Here is a 25,726-nt window from a genome sequence, read left to right as displayed (position 1 = left end):
TCACCGTTACGCAAACTGAAACCACGAATACGAGCTGCTCTTCTCTATAGTGGAACAACATTCCTTCCTGCAGAATCTCGAATGCTTACGAGTTACACGGTTTGTTTCGCGTGGAAGGGCCTCTGACAATTCCTGCGTTCTAATTGTAAAAGTGGAACATAATCATTTCACGTTACTGTAAGCGACTCGATATACTCGTCACTCGACCTGAACGGTGGATCCTTGAGACAATCTAACTTTTTCTGGGGAAAAACATGAATCTCGCGTTTCATATAATTTCATAGTTGCTACTTAACAAGTTAGAATTCACAGTATGCAATTTGAATTTGACTGGGCGAGTTAGTTGAAAATTATACTATTTTATTTTCGTGCAAATAATAGTAGGAACAGATTTTTGATTTGGTTCTGTTTGAAACTCGGATTGTTCCTTTTGCGTAACGTCTTCCAATTCCGTGAATAATACAATTTCGATATGGTTTTTGCAAATATGATATTTTTGCCAGACACGTAGACAGAATCCGTAACCTAGCTGCAAGCAAAGCTATTTCGAGTGGAAACAGAATCGCAGAATACAACCGCTTTGCGATTAGGCGAGGCTGTAATTTACGTTTATGTTTCAATCTCGGTCTCTACACGGTTTCGATAATTAAACGGAATAATTGATATGGTAATGAACCTTTTAATTAGTTCCGAGAAAATGGAATCGTCTGTAACCGTGTTCATTAACTGTCGATATAATATCTTCCATTGGTTCTTGAACGAGTTCACTATTCTTTATTCAGAAGTATATTTTCAAACTCCAATATCCATTAATATAAATTATGAATCTATATGCTATTAGTGTAAATTACGAAACCGTTTAATCGATTTGGATTTAGAAACAGAAATTAATGAAACAGTTGAAGGAAGAGTTTAGTATAGTATTCACAAGAATAGAAACGACGGAAATAGTTTCGCGGTACACTTTATGAATCGAATCAATTGAATTCTACACATAAATACATACATATACACATACATACATGTAAATACGTATACACGCCGCGCCGTCTCGGTGCAAGTGCAAATAGATTCGAAGCGGCCGTATTGGTAAACAGGTGGAAATGAAATCTGGGTCAGTGGGTGAACGCTGTGTGCCAATTAAACGGGTCGAATTAATTAACGGCGCTCAAAATTACTCACCGACTTTTGAAATATAGATTGTTCTAATACTGGACACACACACACACAGTGAGTGGCAATGAATTCGGTGAAATACTTTTACACAATTATCTTGAACGCCGAGATGGGCAGAATAAATTCTGCTACTCTTTCCGTAATCCTGCAATTCCTCCGTGTCAGTCTATATTCCACAAATATTAGGACACTTTAGAAACCTTTATAATTTCTAGTATACAGGGTGTCTCAGCTGAAGGAGGCCACCTAAATATCTCCTTTATTTTTAATGGCGCAAAAAAAAATACTTTTGGCATAATTCGTAATATCATAGAAGAACAATTTTTTTTTGTTCGGTTATTTTTTCGTTTTTTCAAGGTCATCGTTATTTTTCATCGGGAAAACTTATTTCTTTTATTCCATCTTGTTAAAATGACTTAAGCATATTCAAATGTATTTTTTCAGCCGCTATAAGATGGAATAAAAAAATGAGTTTTCCGGATAAAAATATAACGGTGACCTTGAAAAAATAACCGGACGAAAGAAATTGTTCTTCTATGATATTCCTCCTTCGATACCATTTAAATTATACCATAAATATTTTTTGTCTCGTTAAAAATAAAGGAGATAATTAGGTGGCCTCCTTCAGCTGAGACGCTCTGTATACCTATAAATACAATTTGCAAAATAAATAAAAATTTGCACATTGGTATTTCTGGTAATAATTGATATTGTTATCGACAGTTTAATGTATTTATTACCATTAATTGTGTTCTAAAATAGCTGTAGGTAAGGGAATGAAGAATTGCAGAGAAAGAATGGGTATTCCATTGTTATTAGGATTCCGCGGACAAACGAAAAGTGTAATTAGGAGATGAAGGAATATAAAGCGAGAGAGGGTGGGATAGAGTTAACGAATTTGCATTATGCACCGACCAATGAGCGAATCACCAGTGGACCCTCGAAATCGCTCGGCGATTTATCGGGCAGTCGACTGGAAGCATCGTGATTGCAAAATTAGTTACACATACACACCAGCGCGTTGCTCGCCGATGAAATACTCGGAATTTAGAGTATAATCTCGAAAATTTCTACAATACAGCTCCTTTCGATATTAAAGTCACAAATTATTCCAATTATTACTTCCGCTCGCCATGCCTTAACCAAATAAACAATACTTTTCACATTTTTAATTCGATACGGTCTTCCAAATGAATTTCTATACTCTATTACTGTAAAAACTATTAAACATCCACCAACAAATCAATCTATTAAGTTCTAACGATTTATTGCATCTGCACACGATTGGCACAAATCGCCAACGATCTCTCAACTCATCAACTTCAAAGTCACATTTTCACTTGTTCAGGACAGATTCAAATACATTTTAAGCACGCTCGCGCGCGATGACTGATATTTTAAAAAATTATTTATACGACAAGTAAAGCAATTCATCACTGATAGAGAGGTTTCGAATCGTTACGAGTCCCGACGCCATTGAAACATCGCGCTCCACCTCATTCGGCCGATGAAAAAACTTCCGAATAATATAGTCATCGGCAACGACCGTTTCATTTCACGGAAACAATCGATCCCGACAGAAAACATTTGAAATTCCTGGTCGAATAACGAAAAACGAGAAAACCGAGAAAAAAAATGAAAAAAATCTCGCGCGCCGTCAATACTTTCCGCGGGATAATCCCGTAGACCTTGATAGAGCGTTTCGATTAAAATTTTTCACGGACTCGGCAAATATTTACGATTCTCCGATCAATTCCAAGCGGACCGAGTCGTAGAGAGGGGTCAGAATCCCGTGTTATTCACCGTGGAATCAAATCAATCTCGATTTTCAAAACAACGTGCGCCGACGACGGAAGGAAAAATCGCGTAAGGAGAAACCGTCGAAAAAAAAAGAAGATTACCCACATGATACATATGTAGATCTAGCTTCCACGATCGTAGATATTTGCCTCGTTACAACCTGGACGATCTACGACTCGGTCGCACCGTTTCAAACCCGATTTGCGTGGAAAATTTCTTCGTGGGCCCGGATGGAATATTTAAATAGCGAATTTTAATTAAAGTTTGCCGGGGCTGGTCAAATATTTACGATCCTCCGATCAATTTCCGGGGAGGACTCGGGCTTCCGGTAGGACCTGCGCCCCATCAGGCCGTCCGGAGTCGGTCTCTTTTTTTCACGCTCTCTATTTTCATCGTCGCGAGCATCATCTCTATTTATTTTCTTTCGCCGCGGCCCGACGTTTTATCCGTCGAGAACAAACGGAGCGGCAGTAATGCCCCGAGACCTCGGAAATAATTCTCCCCGCGAGGAAACGGCGCATTTGTTTCCTCCTCTTCCTCGGAGGAAGAGAGAGAGAAAGGGGAAGAGAGGGAAAGGAGATATAGGAGAGAATCGAGCAACGAGCAACGAGCAACGAGCAACCAGCAGCCGACGCGTCGCGTTCTTTCTTTCGTTCTCGATTTTTTCTCTCTCCCCTAGTAAACCGAGATCGTTCCACCTACTCGTCGACGTCGACGACTACGATTCCTTCGACGAAGCCCAGAAGCAATTCGAGAATGAACGCGATAAGACCGAGGACACGTTTGGCCGCTCGCTCGTGAAAGACTCCGATCATCGAGCTATCGGCGCGTTTCCTCTCGGCCCAACGACGATTCCCGCTCGAATGGAACGCCGGAAGTCTCTCTCTCTCTTCCTCTCCTACTACCTTTCCATCCCTCTCGCTCTCCTCCAGCTCTCTAGTAGCGTGAAGCATTGCGCGAACTCACCTGCACAGCTTTATTGTTACGCAAGGGCTCGCATATAATATGTTTGCGCTACGCCGAGCTGCGCCGGTACGCTTTTGTACGAGGATGTACAGGGCCGCTCCGGTAATTGGCTCGGTCCGCAAATTTGCTCTGGGTAAAGACGGCAAAGTATGACGGGCCAAATTTGCGGGATCTGATATTGGCTATTTTTTTAACGCGACCCTTTTTACCGGCGCCTCATCTGCAGCTTTATTTTGAGGACGTCGCACGGTGGACCGTTTCCATAAAAGCGGTGCAGTCATCTACCGGAGAAATGAATTGCTGTTTCTGAGCAGGCGGGATTCCACAATCGATGCACAGTTATTAATTCACGGTACAAACATTTTGGACTCGGCCGAGGAAATTCGTTTTATATTCGTGCTTTCGTCGAAAACTTTTTTTCCCATGGACATTTTCAATTTCTATGAGCGGGACACGTAACAACGCTGGACTAGCAAATATTTAAAATGTCAATATAGACAATACGTACAGTTTGATTTGTTTCAACAATAATATGTACACGCGTGTGTACAAGCGTTCTATGCAACATGGACGGACTGTTGTGGCGTAACGTTTCCTTCGAAAGAGAACTCGATTTTTCATGTGTTCCGTGATTAGGGGTTTCAGATATAGTACACGCTATGCTGTAGATCAGACACGCTTAAATTGTGTCCCGCGTTTTTGACGAATCACGCCGCGCGAAATGTTAATGTCGGTCGAATCTCATTTAATTAAGTCGTTTAGCGAGACTCGAGTAATCGTATTAAGCTCGATTTCATGACCTGCTTTATTGATTAATTGCAATGTCATCGACAGAGTGCTAGTATTTTCTGTGCACACAGCGTTATAATTAAACGCAAATTACCGGTTCGGGGTCTATCGAAACGCTGTAAATCAAAAACTGTACGCTCGTGCTTTGCTCGCGATCACTTCCTCGCCTCGCAGCTATTGAGGAATTATTAATTTTAATCCCAATTTCGTACGATACCTTTTTATGCATAATTTAGTGCTTTAGCCAAATTCTAGTAAAAATATAGGATATACAGTCACCTAACGTTGCCACCTCAAATATCTTTGTTGTTTAAAAATAAAAATTTTCAAACTTTTTTTATTGCAATGTATAGCCAATCGAAAACTGATCGACTTTTGTTTAAAATATTTTTTGTCAGATTATCGCAGGTAATTGAAAAGGCCACCTTCATTTTGTAAATGGTACTTCATGGTATACTAGGTCGTTGAATTCGTCTTGATACGGGCTATAATACTGTTAAGTCCAAAATACCAAGTGCCATTTAAAAAAATGTAGGTGACATCTCTAAAAAAATTACATAAAAACGAAAATTTTTTGGTATTGTATGGGCTCTATTTTACCATTCAACTTTGTTCTCAAGACATTTAATGTAATCTTCGAAAACAACAAAGATATTTGAGGTGGCAACGGTAGGTGATTCACCCTGTATAGTATGTCCCCCTAGAAACCGTGCAATAATTGTTTGAAAAATATTTTCGTAGAAGTAGATTACGAGTTATTTAAAGTCATCATGTTACGAGACTCGCTCTGTATACAATTTGTGTGAACTGTGAAAAACAGGAAAGCGGCTCAGAGTCCCAAAAACAATAGACTCATTGTGAACAATGAGAATTTTGATAATTGGTCATCCAACGTTCCCAATAAACTCTCGTTTGTCAAACGTGCTGTGCTCGTTTCTTCACCGGAATCCAACAAAATGATGTCCTTTGGCTTCTTCAACGCAGCAAGTACACGTGCTAAACATTGGCAGCGCGGCCAATAATTCGCAACAATTGTGGCCAGCTACTAAACTCGGGAATAAAAGTAGCAATGTCGTTGCAGCTGTTTCATCAGCAATGGTGGAGGTTCTCGTTCGATCAGCACCGTCCATAACACGCCGCTCCAGCAAACAGCTTATCGTTCGAGCCTGGCAAAAAGACGCGCGCGGTCGTCTGAAATCGATAATGCTATCACACGCCACGCTATGCCCCGGCATGGCACATCGTGTCGCATCGCGTAGCGTCGCGTCGCACCAGGCCACGATTGAACGCTTTATGCAGCTGCGATTTCCTGCGCTCTGTGCACCACTCCCCTCCCTCTCTCTCTCTCTCTCCCTCCGATGAATTCGATAAAACCCGATCGAGCTCAAGCACCGCGACAAAACGTCCCTTAATTGCCAGATTGATTCGCAGCTAGGCGGCCTGGCAGGGACGCGCGATTATCCGAGCGTGAGCCGGCGATAAAGTTCCCCAGGGGGGGAACCGTAATATCCGCCTACTGATAGACTTTCTGTGTAATTTCACCTCAGCGAGAGTGCTCTTTCTGCCGTGGCACACACCCCCGCGCATCCAAGAGAGAGCGAGAAAGAAAGATAGAGGGAAAGCCCAATCCTCTATCCTCTACAACGTTTTCTCACACGATCGCTACCGTCCGATTTCCACGCGAGCTAACCGGTATTCAAAGCAACCCAGCCGAGCGATCGAGATCCAACCGCGTCGGATCTACTCGTTTCATCGGAATCGACTACAAAGGAAGCGTGATTTTTCTTTTTCCTTTTTTTTTGTCGCCGGCAATGAGAGAGGAACTTCTGCTCGACGCGTCTGTGTTTGATCTGGGTTGATGATTTCGGGGACGGTTGGTTTGGTTCTCCGAAATGTTGGCGTTTTATTAGCTGTCCTACGTTGTCCTGTTCATTCCTTCTCGCTGATAACGAGAGGAACTTTGATAGAGACAACTACGTCGTCCTCTTGATTTACTTTCGTCGTCGGAGAGAGGAACGTTTGTTGATGCGAGTGGTACCTGGGTTTTTCGCTTTACAGATGGTTGGTTTATTTTTGTGTGTGGCCATTTTGTCGAACGTTTCATAGTCCTCGTAATTCTGCGTTCATGTATAACGTTCCTAACCATTGTCTGCAAAGATACTTGTTCCCCAACCCAACGTTTAGACGTGATTGAGAGCTGGTCGATCGAAAATAATAAAACGTATACTCGTCCGCGTGCACGCGAGTTATGGCGGTGGTGCAAAGGTGACGTTAGATGACAAACGTGTGTCGGGTGCCACGTGATAAATGAATATCACTCGTGACCCCGCAGGTGAAACCAGTTACCAGATAGTGACGAGTTCCATGGATTTATAGTGGTTTAACCAAACGAGGCACGTCCGCCATTGTTAGTTTATCGATGGCCGCACTTCCGGAGCAGTTAACTGCAGATGCATCAAGATTGTCCGGCGCTCCAACCACTAGAAAATCACAGTGAACGTTTTCGTTGGATATCATACTTCTTATAAATCCTCCATATTCTACATTTATAATTGCAAACACTTGACAACGGGATTGGAAACAGTGAACGTTGTTCGTTGGGAAAAATTCTACGTGGAGGTTTGTGATTCGCGCATAACACTGAGGCGACGCAACGCGCGACGCACCGAACTCTCGTAACTTCCGTCCGTAGGCAGCCCGTGTCTTCATTAAACCCCCGAAACTGGCCTCGTTGTGTTTCCCTAATGGCAAGCACTGGCAGCGGCCGGTTCCCGCTAATTGCTCGCGCTTAAGTATCCATTATTGCATCCGCGCGACGTAATTCAATCGGCGCGTTTCCGCTCGAGGCGCTTTCATTGCGCGCCACGCCGCGGCACTTTCCTCGGCGTTTGAGTCGACGACGAGCGGATGCATCCTGCAACGCGTAATCAATCTCGTTTCTGGGTGAACGTCCATTACAGTGGCTGTACAACGTGTTCGTACAGCTTTTAAAAACTAAATAACCTTTTTATAATTGTACTAAACGACCTGATCATTTTTATAATCAATTAGGAGCATTGGTTTACGAAATGATATGCAAAAAAGATTTTTTAAAAATCATAATTTGCAAGGTTACATGCAAAAATAAAAAAGGCATTTTTTAAAACTTTTTTTATTTGGGTCCTTTATGAAAATTTAAAATATATGTTTTGTAGATTAAATATACGTTTATTAACATACGATATAATACGATAATTAAATATACGTTTTAGGCCTCTTTCGTTAATGCAAGCACTTGAAATAAATAGCGGAAACAATGGAATTGCTAGAGCTTTGTTCAAACGTTCGCTACCGAATCAGTCGTATACAGTCAGTCAGAACAATCGCCACGTTCCCTTTAACAGCCGGGGATTAAAAGTTCATTAGGGATTATAATTGTGTATAATGAATAAAACAATTTCTGTTGCAGGTTCTCATGGCTGGCCAAGGTTTGAACGATGATATGTGGCACACACTGAAATTTTCCAGACGGGCGAACACTCTGAGGTTTCATGTCGATAACGAGCCTACCGTTCAAAGTAAGTGGCGACATACTTTAAGCCTTCATTTAGTGCAATAATGATTAAACACGACTCTGGTAAGAGTGTTTTATGTTACTTACCACTGTTATTTAACAGATTTTAATTGTCTGTGTATCAATTTTCCAAGTGGCAATCACAATTGCACTCTCAAATCAAAAAACCAGCCTTCAGTAACGCAGTGGAACGCAACAAGCTAGTAAACTAATTTAGCTTCTCAAAAACATTGTCTCTAGTCGAATTGTAAATGAATTATTCCATTTTAATGAAAATCAAGGAATTGAATTTATGGAATTAAAGTTTAAAATCAAATAGAGGTAAAAATCCTGCAAGGATATTTCGTAGAACGATTCGAGGGGGAGGATGTGAATGTTAACTTAATATTCCAAACAGCACGTTAAACCGATTTTCCCTTGAAAATCGGCTGGAAACGGGGACGGTTCGCGTAAAGAAAAATAAATAGCGGGAATGACAGTCCCGGGGAACACTTATCGAAAATCGAAAAGTCTGTTCGCGAAATGCGGACAGCCGGTGAATTTTGGTAAATTTGCGTCTCAATGGGCATTATGACGGGGCTCCGGCGAGCAACAATTGGCATCAGGCTCCTCTTGTCCAGCCCGGCGCGTTTCTCTGCACACCGCTGATCTTGTTCGCGCTTTTCGTTCTCTAACGAGATACGAATACAAAAAGGGGCTCTCGTTTCGCGTTCGAATGCGAGCAACGGGTAGAACCGCTGGAAATGGCAGCCCGAAATATTTCTATTCGTAGATTCGTGCCTCGTCATAATCGGACGCACGTGCGTATCGATGCGTCGCGGATCTGCACAATCGTCGAGTCCCACGCCGAACTCGAATCTGCAATACAATCTGCAATATTAGATTGTCATCAGTGAAGTATTCATTCGAACTTTAAATGACAAAATTGCTGTGGATTTCTACTTTCTTGGATGATTAATCATTGATTGCAAATCTTTCTTTAAGGATTCTTTATTCTTTAAGGATACTAAGCTGTACATTTACGTGTTCATTCAATATTTTTTTAATTTTTGTCTGATCCAATTGAAAGACAAAGAAAATAAAAATATAAAAAAGAAAATATGCATAAAAATCTTAAAGACATTGAAATCGTGTCATTCTGGTTCGAAAACGTTATTGTAGTATTAATACACCGACGCGATCAGCATTCTAATTTCTCCGATTTCCGACGAAAAACAAGAGCAGATTCGCCCGAAAATAAAAGCCACAGGTCTTTCGTGCATTACGCTCTAATAGAAGGGCCAACTTTCTCTGAAACTTCCAAATGAAAACTTATAAATGAAACGTACGAACAAAAGCAATCTGGAACGGGCGCGGAGGAGGCTGCCGCGCCGCGCTCAGTCGCTTGTTCGTTACTCGCACCGACAGCGGCATTCCGAAACCAATCAACTATTTTGCAGCTGCATCGGACGTACAATTTGCCCTCGCGAGCGACATATTCTTTAAAGTACGTTGTTCGACCGAACCTCGTCCCTGGAACAGCTAGAAACGCGTTAAAAAATCATGACGATTTTCCGCTCGACGGATGGAAGCCGGCTCGTGAACAATTTTCCCGTCTTTCGTTACCCTCGTCATTTTTCTAGCCTCCGGTGTCATTTTTCTTTCACCTTGCCTGCTCCAATGGCGCCATTGATGCTGCACCAGAAATTTTCAAAAAATCTACTACCACGTTTGAATTTATTTTACAATTCTTTAATAACGAGTCGGTCTGTTTCGCACAAAACGAAGACGTTCTCTTTTTAAGTAGCATATTGGCCGACCGAAAAATTGATTTGTCACAGCAAAAATTTTCAAAAACAATTTCGCCGAGACATTGCCGCGGGTAGAATTTCCGGGCGGATTTTCGCGCAGCCGAACAAAGGGATATTTCATTGAAACAACCGGTGCGGCGTCGCAATTAAAAAAAGGAGTTCCCCTTCTTACTAAGTGGGGGAAATAGGGCGGCGCGTTTATTGTCGAAAACGAAACGTTTCGCTCTCGGTTGGGAAAAGTATAGAAACGCGCGGCGCGGCGGCAGTAGCAGCCCCGATATTAAAATTAATATTCGCGGTACATATAGCGTTCGAAAACGGGAACTCACCCCTAGAGTTTCCGGTATTCTGTTACAAGGTGTACCGATGCAAATGAAATGACAGGCTTTAATGGTGCGCAGGTGGAAGGATGAAGGGTGGTAACGTAAGGAGCGTTGGAACCGAGTAAATTGTGTGTCGGTGCCAGACGTAAAACAGTTGATTGGTTTCGAAACGCTGCTGCGTCGACGACGATTGCATAGGGTAAATAGCAGCGGTATTGTAGTTGCGTTTCGTGCCGGGTACCTATTACCATCAATGAGAGGCAATCCGATTAGTTCCCGAAGCGATAAAGAACGCTCGGCTCCTAGAGCGAAAGAATTCGCGCTTTTACAAGCTGCCAGGGCGATCGTTTCGTCCTTAAAGAGCCGGAACACCTCGCGCGACAAAAATTCGTTCGTTGAGCTGTCTCCTAACTCTAGGCCATCTTCGTGTCGCTCCAGTTCATTAATTAGGCTGCGGATTTTTATGCAAAATAAAGATGATCTGCACCTGCAGCAGGAAATTTAATAATTTATATAGTGCTGTTGTAAATTACAGCTAGTCATTTTTATAGTATAAAATGGTACTGAACTGTTTAACTCTTCGGGGCGTCTGTGCACTGTGCTGGTTTTCATTAAAAAATAAGTATTTTATTGGTTGAACTATTATATATGATAGTTCAGAAATAAAATCTCAACAGAGCAAATGCTTACGCGTGTTTACTCAATTTCAATGTGAACAGAACCTCGAGTGACTCGGAACGGATCGAATCAACGAAGAGTCCTGTAACACGTCCGATGTCTCACTAATTAATTCGTTTCCGGCGTTTCCGTTTCATCGTCTGCAACTTTTCGTCGGCAGATAATTGAAACTGATTACCAGGAACATTCGAATAAGTCGGCCGGCGAAAACAATACATCGCGGAAACGCCAAAGCCTGGTGTTCCGTGTCCGTTTTAATTAACAGCAATTATAATTAATACCTTGTGTACGCAATTAAACGGGGGAATACCGGAGGTGGAGTTAGCTGAGCAACAACTGTACAAACGGGGGAAAGGAGAGCTTATTAAATCAGATCCCCGCGTCGTCGCGTCGTCGCGGCATTCGAGCGAAACTTTTGCGCTATCCCCCGAGATTGGCTCCTCGAATAGTCTTTTTGAGACAGATCGAGAGCATAATGTAGAGCCGCGAGGATCCGACACGAAGAGTCGTCGATGCGAAATGAATCCTTTCTCGGCTTTGGTCGCGCCAATATCTTCCCCTATTCCCCAGACATTCGGACGCACAATTTTTCGAGACTGGATATACTCGAAATGGTCGCATCGGTTTTCCTCGAATACGACGCAGTAGGTGCTCGATTATACCAGGTATGTAAATATGAAAGCGGAATTTTTGTATAGAAAAATATACGTTTATTGTATGAAAATGATATAAAATATTTTATTCGAAGTATTGCCAATCGGTAGCTATACATTTTTCCCATCTCTCTGACAATTTGTGGATGCCACGCCAAAAAAACTGTTCCTCTTTTGAGGCGAATGCCTCAATCGTTTCCTTGATCGGTTTTGCTGTGTGTAATGATGCATTATCATAAGGTAAAATCACTTAGTGATTCATGTGGAACCCATTTTCCCATCTTCTGGATCTTCCCCAATGCTTTCAAACGTATGGAGACGGCTTCTCGTTTCACATTTAATTGATCCGCGAGTTGTTGTTGCGTTTGAGCGTCATCCTCATCCAACAATGCTTGCAATTCGCTGTCTTGAAACCTTTTCGGTGGTCTTCCATGTTCTTCGTTTCTAACGTCAAACTCGCCATTTTTGAATTTTTTAAATCTCTCAAAGCACTGTGATTTACCAAGCTCATGCTCACCGTAAGCTTCGACAAGCATTCGATGCGATTCTGCAGCAGTTTTCTTCAAACGGTAACAGAAAATCAATGCTGTCCGCAAATCGTAGTTTCCAGGCACAAAATTCGACATGTTCAACGCTATTAAAAACTATGCTGTTGTATGAAACTTGATTCCGGTTTCATATTTACAGACCTGGTACTCGTGAAGGTTCCTGGAAACGATTCTGGACTAATCAGCAACTTCAAACGCAAAACTGACAGTTTCATTGTTTCTGTAAAACACTTGATGCGTCGTACATTTTATGCAACGATGATTCTCAGTTTGATTAGTCAGATTTGCGGAGTCGCGCGACAAGACCAGGCTCGTATTTCATTTTCTGAGCAAAACGCCCGGTTTCTTCTTCCGATAACAATATTCCGATAGGAAATCTAAATAAAACTGTGCTTCCTTCGCTGATTCTTTTTAACGTTCCTCCGCGCACCGGTTCCGGTGTCCCCTGGATTTACTTTTCAGTTTTTATGTTTCCCGATTTCTTTCGTATTCCTTCCGCTGGCAACGTATTGTCCTTCCATCTCTTCGCATTCTGTACGCGGAATTCCTACCGGAATTGCCTGTGCTCGCCTCGGCTGTTGCCCGGATATTTATGCTAAACAGGGATTTTGAAATACGATATTGCGCGGAGCGGTTTCCGAGCTGCAGCCCCCGGGCAAGAACGGAACCGATTCATCGGGCTACGTTTTAAAGAAAACAATGAACCGGGCAAATTAATATCGCCATTATTTTCGTTAGTCGTGTACAGAACCCCGACTAAAGTATTCGTACACCTCGCGCGCCGTAGTCGCGTCGAAATTCGAGATTTAACGCGGAATTACTAAACTAACGAAGTAATTTAACTCAATCTGACGAAGTAAATGTTCATGGTAAAGTTCCCATTTGTAGTAATTACTAGACTGCGGATCTTTATGCAACATAAAAATGTCTGTGTCGATTTCAAGAAATAGCAGCCCTTAATCATTTTAATGTAAATGGTTTCTTTTATTAATCCTAAAATGCTACTGTGCATCGGCTTGTAATTACTATGACATAATTATAACTTCAACTTTCAAAATTTTCCTACAGTTTTCAGTATCATCTACTCAATCTTCCTATAAATGCATGAGGATCCGCAGTCTAGTGATTACGTAAAATCAAAGGGACATCGACCGGCTTAAAAAACAAAAAGGAAACAATATTCGAGCGAAGTGTATCCTTACCGCGGTATTAATTAAAAATTGTAGTGGCAGCATGGCGAACGGGCCAGTATCAATCGTGCGTGACCGTGTTAGCTTGAATAATATCCCCTCGAGAAATATTAATTCAACCGGTCGCGGTCGGGGCCATTAGTCGTTCCACGAGCCGAAATAATTTCCTCCGCAAACGTTTGTATTCTGCGAATTCTACATTTTCCATGGGAAATGGAGGAGCGGAACGGAACATAAGGACGGATGTTTCATCCGACTGTAATGACGTCGGGCGACGACTCCAACGGTAATCGTCGTCGCGTGACGTGGCCCCCTTTTCCTCTTACGTTAAAAAATTAGATGCCTCGAGTGTTCCCCGAGAAGCTCGGAGACGCATAAAACACAGAGGGCGAGCTTTTTTACAAAAAAAAAAGAACTCCTGAGAACAACCATAAGAAGGGGCGGAATTGACGTGGAACGCTCGCGAATTTTATGCAGACGGTAACTCGCTCAACGTCAAACTTGAAGCGAGCGAGATCTCTCGAAGAAACTCTCATTCTTCCTTTATTAATCCTCTTCGTTCATGCTCCGCCGTAAATCACAATTTATCCACTCAGAATGCCAATTAATAATATCACTTGACAATATTTTTACTTGAAACGTTCCTTCTTTCATACACGAAACGATATAATACTTAAAATGTTCTGCAATATTCGCTTTATTCTTATTTACAGAATAATTAACAATTGCAACATCAATGAATAGAAGTACAGAAATGAAATAGTTTTGGTCATGAAAAAATTCCTTCGTGTGTGTGCAGTAGGTTTCTATTACTTTAAAATTGTCCCCGGTATTAGGTCACTTACAAACTTAATTAAGAAAACCGGCGCGGCGGCGGAACGCTTAGGAAACGGGAACCGCAACCGTGCAAAGTAATTTGTCGAGCACCAATTTGCATACCGCATCAGCAGTGTGGACAATGGGCGGTGTGCAAAAGTTGCGTGAAAAATCGCCGAAGAAATTTTTTAATTTCGAGCAGGTACCCAGGCACGGTCTACGCCGCGTTCATCTTGCGAAACTTCTACGATTTTCTTTAATTATTCAAACGGTTGACGGGAAATGCGGCGGAAACTCTCGCGGAAAAATATTTGCGAGAACGAACAACGGGAATAGCACCAGATAGCCGACATATTCGATAATAATTTGCAGAATTGACAGCACGCCGAAAGTATTAAACCGGGCGTTTATAAATTATCGACAGGCTCGATAGTAACTTCGCGAGCACTTTGCGTTCGGTGCATTAGCGCTGCATTCGTAGTTGCGTTCGAATGGAATTCCGATGGAACGTCAAGGAGAAACGATGCACTCAAATTTTGGAAGCTGTGCGGCCTTTGTAACGCGATAAACAATTGAATTGATCGCATTTTTTCCGGAAAAAACAAGCTTTTTCTGGCATTTTCGCTGGAAATGGGATTTACCCACGCTTTTCGTAATTTCTGTTGAAAATAACGCTGAAAATACAAATACAGATTTGATCTTGAATTAATCGATAACTCTGAATATCTTTAACCAAAACTTTATTTGGTTTAAAGCAATAAATAAATGATAATATTCAATTTAATCCAGTTATTTGTATCTATACAGATCTACTATACAGTCCACTATATTAATATTAAAATGATTACTACACATGTTGCGAATGAAACATTCGTACAGATGACACGTGATTTGTGTAAAGTTAATTTTACACAAAATATAACCTGTTGGGTTTTCAAAAAATGTTTTATGCGAACAGAGTGTTTGCTGACCTACATGATCGAGGCTGCATCTTTTATGAATTTATATCCGGCAACCTTCTCTAAAATAAACCCCCACTATAAATTTTAGCAGAGTTTAACGAGAACGTTGCCTCATTGTACACTCTGGCGGAAGCTTTAGCAAAGAGATTAAATTTTTTATTTCGGTCTATCCTGTATAAATTCATCTACAAAGATCCACGTTCGCAAGAACGTCTGCGTTCATCACAACAGCAATATGATAGGAAACATGATATTTTTCTTGAAATTTCAAGATTCATCCTTGGAAATTCTGTTTTCTCTTCTGGTTCTGCTTTATCTTTCTTGTCATCGTACCTCTTAGATCCGGAATTGTATATTCCAGTGGCGTTGCTTTTTTATATCCATGCTTGACGACATGGTTGGTAAAAAGTTAATTTCACGCAGAGCATAATCCTTGGAGTTTTTAAAAATTTTATATAATTTTATAGAGATGCTGCAGCTTGATTATCAGATTTTATGAATTTATAGGGGACAGTATTCTCTAAAATCTAAAACAAGGTGTACTATAAATTTTAGCTGAGTTTAATGACGGTGTTGCTCCATTGTGCACTCCGATGGAAGCATTAGGCTTGAGATTAAATTATTTTATTTCACAGTAATCCCCAGAAATTCCTCTACATATAAAAATCGATGTTCTCAAACATTTTTATATTAGTTCTGTGTTCTCATAATTTTACTAGCAATTACAACGATTTTTTAAGAAATAAGACAACATATTTTTTCTCTATCAAATTTTAAATCACGATTTGAAATTCTATGTGGAATCTTGAAATTTGAAGAATCAGATATTCGAAAAGTTCGTTTAAAGTTTTATGTTACTCGATCGTCGCGGCGATGAATTTTCCTCCGACTCGATTTTATCGTTGTTTTCGTCGAAGTTCCGAGTTGCGTGGGCGGTATTCCGTCATCTTTGCATTTGGACGTCGAAGCAGGATGACAAGTCGTCGAAAAAAAGGTGAAGTCCGTCAGGGAATTGATGTGTTCCAACGGGCAGGTTTCGCTCGGTTCTATTTCCATGCGACATACGTGTCGGCACATCGACGACCGACTGAAACACCCACGGCGAGTTGTCCTGGAAAATCTTCAATTAGCATTCATAACAGAATCCCGATTCAAAGGATCGCCGCCTGAATGCAAACAACCGCGTCACAGCCTGCACTCCCGCGGGTGCATTTAGAATTTGTGATTTCATCTCGCCACCCGCGACCCCAGGCCCCGCCCCCCCGGAAATATGTAATTTACTCGAGCGCCCGCGCGGTCGGACGATCCTCGATCGAAGAAAATTGCAGGGCTTGTGAACGACGACAGGAAAATGCACCCGGAGTTCTTCGGAAAATTTCGCAGAGAACGAACTTCATTTCGATTTTTGCGGGGCCCTCATCGGAAACCTCTTCGCCAAAAATTATTGTCGTAATAGAAGTGGGCTTGTTTCCTGGGAATCCACTGCCGATATCGACTTGAAATTTTTGGAGCATCTAGTATCATGCTAATCTTGATGTAAATTGTTAAAGAAAGTATGTATATAACATTCCTAAAAATGTTTCTCCCGTGAAATCACGTTTTTCGGTGATCATATTTTTATTTCTCAAAAACTACTTAACCGATCGACTTGAAATTTTGTGTGCTATTGCCGATAAGTGTGTTACGTATTTTCGCCATAGGGTTTTCTGAAATTTGACCTACTCGGTTGGTAAGGGTATAGAAAGGCCCATATAAATTTTTCTATTTGATATAACAAGATTTCCTTTGACTAAAATGTACATCTAGTATGGTACTGCATGATTGAAAAAATTTGAAGTTGATAGCCGCAGCAGATTCTGAGAAAAAGGAAGACGAAGTTGGTTTATTTTACACTCTGCTTAAGAAGTTAGTCACGAGTGTATGCAATTTAAAGCAGGGTGTGTCGTAGAAAAATTTATGAATGTCGTTAAATATTGTATTTTGAATGCATTAAAATTCTGTAGGTGAAATGCAATCTTCTTTTTAACTTTTCTTCTTCGAATAGCTGGAGGGAATTTCGATTAAGGATTTGCATAAAATCTGAGGACAAGCTTTGTAGTTAATGGAAGCCAACATTGTTTCGTGAAGGTTTCAGAAAATCTAATGAAAACCAAGTTGTCGGTACACTTTTTAATACATTTATGGAAAATGTGTTTCCCATGTTCGCGAGGTAGTGCACAGTTTTAGTAGTAAATAGAAAATCGGACATCCTGTATTATCCAAGAATATAAAACATAATCATTCTGTACGAATATAGCCTCGCAAATTCTCGAGCACAGCACTCAAGATAAGAACAGTAGAGAAGAACCATAATCACGAATAAACCTGATTGGACGCTAAAGAAAAATTGAAGTGTCACCGTCATAGTTCCCCGAAATAACCCCGAAAAACATTCTGAGAAAATTAATCCTATACCTACCAGCGATGTCTCCGAACTTTGTACAGCATCCCCTAACTTAAACCCAGCGAGCTTGTTAGCCTAAATCCCGAACCAGGAAAACCGAAGCATAAACCACCGCCAAAGATGATCTCGCAAGAAAAATAGTCCACCATCTTCCTTTAATCGGTACATTCTACCAACAGCGAAGCTTCTCTCGGTTCAAAAGGGTTAGAAAGCACCATAGAATTTTTCTCTGACCATGTCCGAGACAACGGCTTATGAGAACCCATCAGCCAAGCCCCATGTCCTCGTTCAGCAGTAGCATTTCCGCCGCAAAGAGGGATCGCGCTTCAGGTGGTCCCGAACTTTAAGCTGATAGTGTCCGAAACTCTGAGATTACGTTGTTCCTCCGCCATATTTCTCGCTTGGAGCGTTGTGCATCACGGTGCAACAAACGCTTTGCTGCGAACTACACAAAAGACGCGGAAAGTGCTGTTTTCGAAAAACTTCCGGTGTTGCAATCCGCCGTTCTCACTGAAACAGTTTCAATTTTAATGACGGCTGACTACAGCACTCCATTAGATTGTAGAACATCATTCTATCGGACTAGACATTTGTTATTGTTCAATTCAATTTGGTACACTCGAAGCGATTACTCCGTAAAACTCGAAATATGACCGACACGCCGTATTCAACGCGAAATGTCAGACACCACTACAATCTCGGCTGATCCGCTATCATTCTAATTTCACCAAATTGAACAGGGGAAAACTGCGCGCCAGCTTTTCACTTGAACGCGGCAGGTAATAATAATAATTCTCCCTTGAAATTCCCGGGGGGATGTTTTAGTTTAATTTAATATGCGGACCATCATCGATGCAATTCCGGGGAATTTTCATGCGATTTTCTCGTCTGTAGTAGAACTTGATTAATGCGTTCGATCGTACACACAATTTCTGGTATAAATTCGCTTCGGCATAATGTTACACTGTCACGAGTAAAGGAGATAACAAGAAAATACTTGAATATATTGCTGCTGAACTGCGGATTTCATGCAATTATGGCAAAAATGGGCAGGTGTAACATCAAATATTGCAAGAATTCGAGAGTATCGATACATCTCTTACGATTTCGTAAAATCACTAAACAGAGAAATAAATTCCTATTTTGCATAAATGTGCGAGCTTCTTTACGAACATTTAGAGAAATCCCCAGAACTTTTCCGGAAAAGAAACGAACCCAAAACCCTTGTGCTTGATCTGGCATTGAAAAGTCAACAAGGGCCAGGAAGAATTTTCCATAGAAAACGAAGAGGAATAAAAGAGAGAACGTTGCTCTCTATTTAATCAGGCGGTCTGGCATCTCGCGCGAGACATTTTCTCCGGTTGAAAGCGACCGAAAGCGTTGGAAGAAGATCCTTGAGTCGAATCTGAATAATTCCGGGAACGTTCTCCGCGAACGTCCGTATTGAGGAGATGTCAAATTCCGTCGGAAAAACGGCGCCGAGCTTCCTGTCGTGCCGCTTCCGGGGCCGATTATTTATGAAAAAGGACACGGGCGCGCACTCCGCCGTTGCCTGGGGGTTGCGCGTTTTCGCAACCCGGAGAACGCGGGGGCGGAGGACCATCGTCGCGTCGCTTCGTCGCAAGCGAAATAAAAATGGCAGGGAAGTTTCGACGACGCGTCGACAGGAATTCTCGGAGAACTGCGCCGAGTCGCCCCTTCTTTCGGCGATCGATCCTGCACCAGGAATGCACCTTCTCGCGCGAGCACACGCTGCACTCACTGCTAGGTGCATTCCTGGAGACCCGCTACCGGTAAACACTGCGTTTTCCACCTGGAAATCTATAAGTCGACTGGAATTTAGAGTCGAGAGTCGACTTGACAGTCGACAATGGGTTTTCTTAACGAATATTCTAGTCAAAGTTTCATTTGCTTAAAACAAATGTGTATAGTATTATAAAAATAACAAGATTAAATTTATTTATTTATTTATTTATTTATTGCTTTAGACCAAGTGGTTTATATAGCAAGTACAATATTATTATTATACATTTGGCTTACCTTAAATAGGTGTTACATTGTTTCTAAATGCTAACGGAACATTGTGTGTGTTTGAGAAAATTATAAATTATTTTCAGACCTTCTATATCAGGTTTACATAAGAAGGAACTGATACAAAGAGGGAAACAGTACTTGCCTTTCAGGAGCTTTGTTTCTAATGTATTACGTTCGTTTTCATAGTCTGGGCATTGCTATATAACATGATTTAGGTCTTGGAATTCTGCTCCGCATTGGCAAGCACTGTTAGCTATAAAGAATTTGATAAACTATAAAAGTAAAAGCATAAAACTATAAAAAGAACTACAAAAGAATTATATTTTGTGCGATTTTTACTATATTATATACCGGAGTCAAGAAATATATTCAATAAATTCCCATGAAAACACTTTTAAAATTTCAATAATTGTCAAATAAAAAATCTAAAATGGGTCATTTGACCCCTCGTGGTAGGTTTAGTATTAAATCTGCGGTTGTAAGGAAGAACGTCGCATGTCGCATACTTTTACGTTTGAGATACATATTGCCGTTTTAAGTTTTGGTTACTAATTCTTTTATATAGGACATTGGTTAAATTGCATTATTGTCTGAGCCTTTTGAAAAACTTTAAAACTGTTGATAGCAATTTATATAGGTTCTACACTCCAGATTCACCCTTTTGCAAGTCAATTTCACCTTTCTGTAAATCAATTTCAGCCTTTTGCAAATCAATTTCAAGTAATTATTTATTTATTTCGATTAAATTATATATTTATTTAGACTCACGTGAACACTGTCATTACTGCGAGGGAAGACTCAATATTCAATACGCTTCAATAAATATGTATTTTCATTTCCATTTATTAATCAGAAAATGGCTACACTGAATATACATATCTACACTATTCTACACACAGTTTACGCACGTTACAAAGTTAATGAATTGGTAATTACTTTTAAATGCGTATTTCATGTACATCTCTGTAATAAATAAAATTTTGAATTTCTTAGCAATTAATTTTCATTTGATCTGATCTTTTTCACAAAAACTTACTTAAAAATACTTATTTGTAAAATAATTTTGCATAAGGGTAAAATTAATTTGCAGAAGAGCGAAATTGATTTGCAAAAGGGCGAAATTGATTTACGAAAAGGTGAAATCGACTTGCAGAAGGGTGAATTTGGAGAATGCAAAACCTGTACAACTGGAATTAATCGAAATGCAGAAATATATGGATGTTGTATGTGTGATTCCATATTTTTTACAATTATTTATCTGTCGACCGATTTCCCGATATGTTATGTGCAATTAGACGTATTTCAGTTATGTTCGGTAGCAGTGATGGCACATATATGAGCGAACCACTACCATCAACGTTAAAAGATAATAAAGCTGCGGAAAAGTCAGGATAAATAGACCAGCGTGTGTACAATGAATTTCAAAAATAATTACAGTTCAACAAATTCAACCAAATTTTCGAAATTTCGTTACTGAAAAACATTCCCAAGTTTCTTCGAAACAAAAATGAAATAATTTTATACAAATGAAGTAAACTTTAAAAAAGAAACAACTTTTGTACGTATGTTATTTTGTATGTGTAACAGCAACATTAATAAAAAAAGATGTGTTTCCTTTTTATTTCGAGTCTGCTTTTTTCTATTGCGGCCCTCGAATTAATTTGTAATACATAATGAGGCCCTTGGTGGTGAAAAACCGAAGAAATGTTCGTTCGCTTGACAGGCAATAAATGAGAATACTGTTCCGAAACGAATGTTATACCGGAAAAATCGGTGCGAGAGGGGTCCAGACAGAGCTGTAAATATTCCGCAGGTGGAATATCTGAATAATCGTTACAATGGCTGGCCAAGGGTTCGGCCGATCGGATACTTTTAGGCCATTAAAACCGATTCAAAACCGTTCGCCGCGATCTCAGTCTATTACCGCTTATCGGGCATGGTCTGCCAGCTCGGAAAATCCAATCGGCCCGTACAGAGTGAGCATAAAGTTTCAATGCGCCGCGTCCAATCTCTTGTAAACCCGGCCGTAATGCATTGAAGTGTATCTAGGACGCCTGTGTATCGCTGCCTATAACCGATAACCAACGCCGCGCCGCCGTGCGTCCCTGCCACGCTACGACCATGCGTAATTGCATTTCACGTGCAAACCCCCTGCACAACCCCACAAACATCCCCGCGATGTAACGCCGACGCTATATTCACAAGTGTACCAACTTGATCGCCAATCGCAGTTACATCGTCGATATTATGCGATTTTTTATGGACACTTCCGTCAGTCAACATGAGAGAAGTTTTTCACGGAGATCGTCAGGACGTTCTCCTCGTTATTCCATTTTTTTTCGATGCTCCAGAAACGAGCAATTCCGAGAAATATTGCACAATTTGTGGTGTCAGAGGTGTTACAGAACCACTTCCATAGATCGACGATTTTACATTGAGACAGTCAATCATTGAATGGAAAGCTTGCAAAAAAATTCTCAATTAATTCAATTATCCGTCACGCGGATAAGTAATTTGATCGCATTAAATTGTTGAGTGTGAAGCAACTTCTCTCTAAATAAATTTCGTATTGCAATCCAGGCAAGAGTTTCTCTTAATAAAAATTCTCGAGAATGAACACTAATTGATTTGGGGGTTGTGTGTTGGAGGGGTGGGTTTGATGTTGAGCTTTCGGACCGTGCGATCTACGGCGCGCGGCACGGCGGCCGCGATGAACTTCGCAGAACGAATTCTGATGAATTCGGTCAAATTTAAATAGCCGGAATTCGGTCGAGGAGCGGCGGAACGATTATTTTTGGAAAATTAGTTTCGCGCCGGGCCGGTGAATTGCGCGCAAGTTGCGAAGAGTTCGAGCGTGGATTGTTGAAAAGCGGGGGAACGGGAATGTTGAGGAATTACGGGGGGCCTGTGAGTAATGGGTCGTGAAATATTGATCCGAATTCGTCGGTTGTAAATAGTTCCGTGGGGACGGTAAAGGAAAAGTCGTTTTCGAAAGTACAAAGACCGCCCGGAGTTGCTTGAATGACGTGGTTAATTGATTCCCTGGTTCAGAATTTCATTGTTCGGGTCCGTAAGACACGCCTCCTTGTCGGGATCTTGTTCTATGGATATGCTCCTATCCCTAACAATTAAAGAAAACTATTCAAATTCGTTTATGTCTGATAATCTTCGGCACAGTTTGTTTAATTTCTAGGTACATCACAGATGACATTAATAACATTTATTTCGCAAGTGAACTTAATCAAATTTATAAAGAAATTCCTACTTCGCGAATTCGTCTGGTTGTGCCGCTGAAGAAATTTCAATTTGCCGCGTCGCGCGTCGGATGCATTGCCATGGCCGCAGCAGTAGCGAGACAATGAAATAATGGGAAAACGTTGGGAGAGTATCGAAGTGTATAAACTATCGGTGAAACTGATCACGATAAAATTCGAGGCAGTAGCACACGGTGAGCCGGCGAGTATGGGCTCAGTTTGGAAAATATTGCCCGAAACGGCGAGCACGGCCATTGTCAAGTAGGAGCACGTCCACTGGCAAAGCGTCCGCTGCCTTCTCAATAAAGTGAGACACCCAAACCTGCTGGCCCACTCTCCAGATCAGCCTATTAAATGGATGGCGAGTGCCAGCAATATTGAGTTACGTGGCAATACCCTAAATTGCTTGACCGCCCTAGTATCGCCACAAGCTCCACACGGTCCTCGCTTCGATGCTCGTCGGCGGCATCGATCGCACGATAATTACTACTGCCCGGTTGAGTGCATGACGTCCTTCTGTTCTTATTGCAAGAAGCACCGACTGGCGAAGACATTTCCGAAGGTGCTAGCCTGCCTCCGCACGCCTAACCTCCATACTGTCTGCAAATAATCAACACCGGACGGAATTCCCCCTGGCGAACTCTCTCGACCTATCCAACGCTGATCTTTGTCTTCAATGTAGTAATGCAGTTCATTAGATACTGTTCGTTAAACAAAATTGACTAGCGTGCTCGCTTAAGCATCGCTGATTTTTCTTGGCTTGAAGTAGAAAGTATAAAGAATTTTATAAAAGTGGTTTATAGAACTGGTCGAAGATTTTTAGAAAATCCTTAATTATATCTATTCTTATCCATTCCATAAAATTCTGACTGAATCAGTTTTCAGCATCAAATCAAATTTGTATCAGGCATCGTTTGCAACAAAATGAATTATGCACTAAAAACAGTTGAAAACGTGCCAAAAATTGTATAAAAAATATCGCGACCCTTACGCTAGTATAACCATCGAGTAACAATATTATTTAATCCGGTATTGAATAACAGCAATCGTGTTCGAAAAGAGGGAAGCATAACAACAACGGTTGGTGATTGCGAGCGAAATGTGTTGACAAGTGGCAAACAGGGCATAGCTCATGTTCGAAATTACAATGCGAGGCAGCTGGTAGTGATCTGTTAAGGGCCGTCTTGACTAACGACCGATAGAGCCGATCGTGAGCCAATCAAACGGCGTTTAATTGAATCGTAAATTGACATCAAACAACGATCCGGTTGGTATTCGTTGGACCGCAGATGCTGATCAAATCGGGGGGAAGAGTGCCACCGAGACTGATCCCTCCGTGAAGACACGGTCTCGCTCTCGCTCTCGTGCTCGTACACACGAGGCCTTTAATCACGATCAGCCAGCAATTTTGTCGAACCGTTACGCGAAGTTTCCCGGGGTGCACAGTCCCGAAGTTACATGCACCGCTGGCAAATTCAGCTTACCTACCCCGTCCGCTTCCCGATCGCATCGGTCCCGTTACATCCGTAACGCGGTGAGAATTTGATTATAACTTCGCGAATGCTTATCGTTTGATCGAATTGAAACTGGAGCAACTCGCGAAATTGCTCGAGAATCGAATTGATTTCCTGCCGGACATTCGAAACTTCCGAGCGAAGAAACGCGCCGCGCCGCAACGACTCCGAAACCTCCAAGTGGCGGATGCTACAGGCGAACATTAATACCGGACAAATTTCAATAATTCACAATTCTCCCTTCTGGCAAACTTAACTCGGAACAATTGCGAAATTTCAGTACCTATTTCAGGTATTATCTACTTTATCATCGTAAGAGAGATAATGTTTTCGATACATTTGTGGAAGAGATCTGATACAATTCTTTTATCTTTAATTTGCCAACACATTCCCGACATTTTTCGGTCAAACACGAAATGATTCGGATCGTATTTACTTGTGTAATCCAAGATTTAGTTGAACGCCTTAAATCAATATATGATTCTTCCAGCACTTGGAAAGTACTCTATAATTCGAATGGTCCACTGATTAGTTCGGATAATCGATAAATCGTGGATTAAACAAGCAAATGCCATCCAAACTGTATCGTGTTCGGACTCATTTCAACGGAGAAAGTGTCGCGAACATATCAAACATTAAAAAATCATTAAAAATGAAACGATAAACAGAGGCAGACAGTAACCGGGGATATCTCGCGAGGAAAACGATAAGCCAGGGCTACAAATTACAAAAACGGCTCGCAGTCTCGGAAACCAATCGCTCCTTCGCACATATTAAAACTTTCCGGTGTTAACGAGCAGCCGGAGAAACGTCGCGGACGTCTTTCAGGTTGCGTGTACAACAACCTATGGAAACTGTTTTTAATGGCTCGTAAATCGAGCGTGTCGTAAAATTTCGAGGCAAACCGTGGCTAGAAGATATCTCGGGTTAGCAGCGCCCCCCGTTGTTCCAGCTGTAACTTTAAAAGGGAACTTGGTACATTTATTAGCGACACCTGTCGATAGTTGCCGCCGCGGGACGTTACTTATTTTCAAAGTTTATTACATTGTGCTTGGGGGACAATTAAGCTTAATAGCGTTGGTCCGGTATAAGATTCTCGCTCGCGCTCGCGCAGAGAACAATGCGCCGATATCGAGTCTCCATTGTCCGCGGGCTTTGGATAGAGGACAATCTCGGACCGGCTAATAATTAAAATAGTTTCCCTGTAACTTCCGCAAGCGAGGCCACGGCCGAGTTT

General features: G+C 41.4%; 1 protein-coding gene across 4 annotated transcripts in view; it reads left to right on the top strand.

Annotated features, from left to right (window-relative positions):
* The window catches only part of Nrx-1 (neurexin 1), a 381,802-nt gene that overhangs the window by 291,279 nt on the left and 64,797 nt on the right, over positions 1–25,726 (top strand). For all 4 annotated transcript variants that reach the window (XM_076433098.1, XM_076433096.1, XM_076433095.1 and 1 more), the window contains one exon: positions 8,180–8,288. In XM_076433098.1, coding sequence (XP_076289213.1) covers positions 8,180–8,288 — 109 coding nt within the window. The remainder of the gene's footprint in view (positions 1–8,179; positions 8,289–25,726) is intronic.

Source organism: Lasioglossum baleicum, chromosome 11, assembly GCF_051020765.1.
Source record: "Lasioglossum baleicum chromosome 11, iyLasBale1, whole genome shotgun sequence".
NCBI lineage: Eukaryota > Metazoa > Arthropoda > Insecta > Hymenoptera > Halictidae > Lasioglossum > Lasioglossum baleicum.
This window is presented reverse-complemented; position numbering and strand designations above follow the sequence as displayed.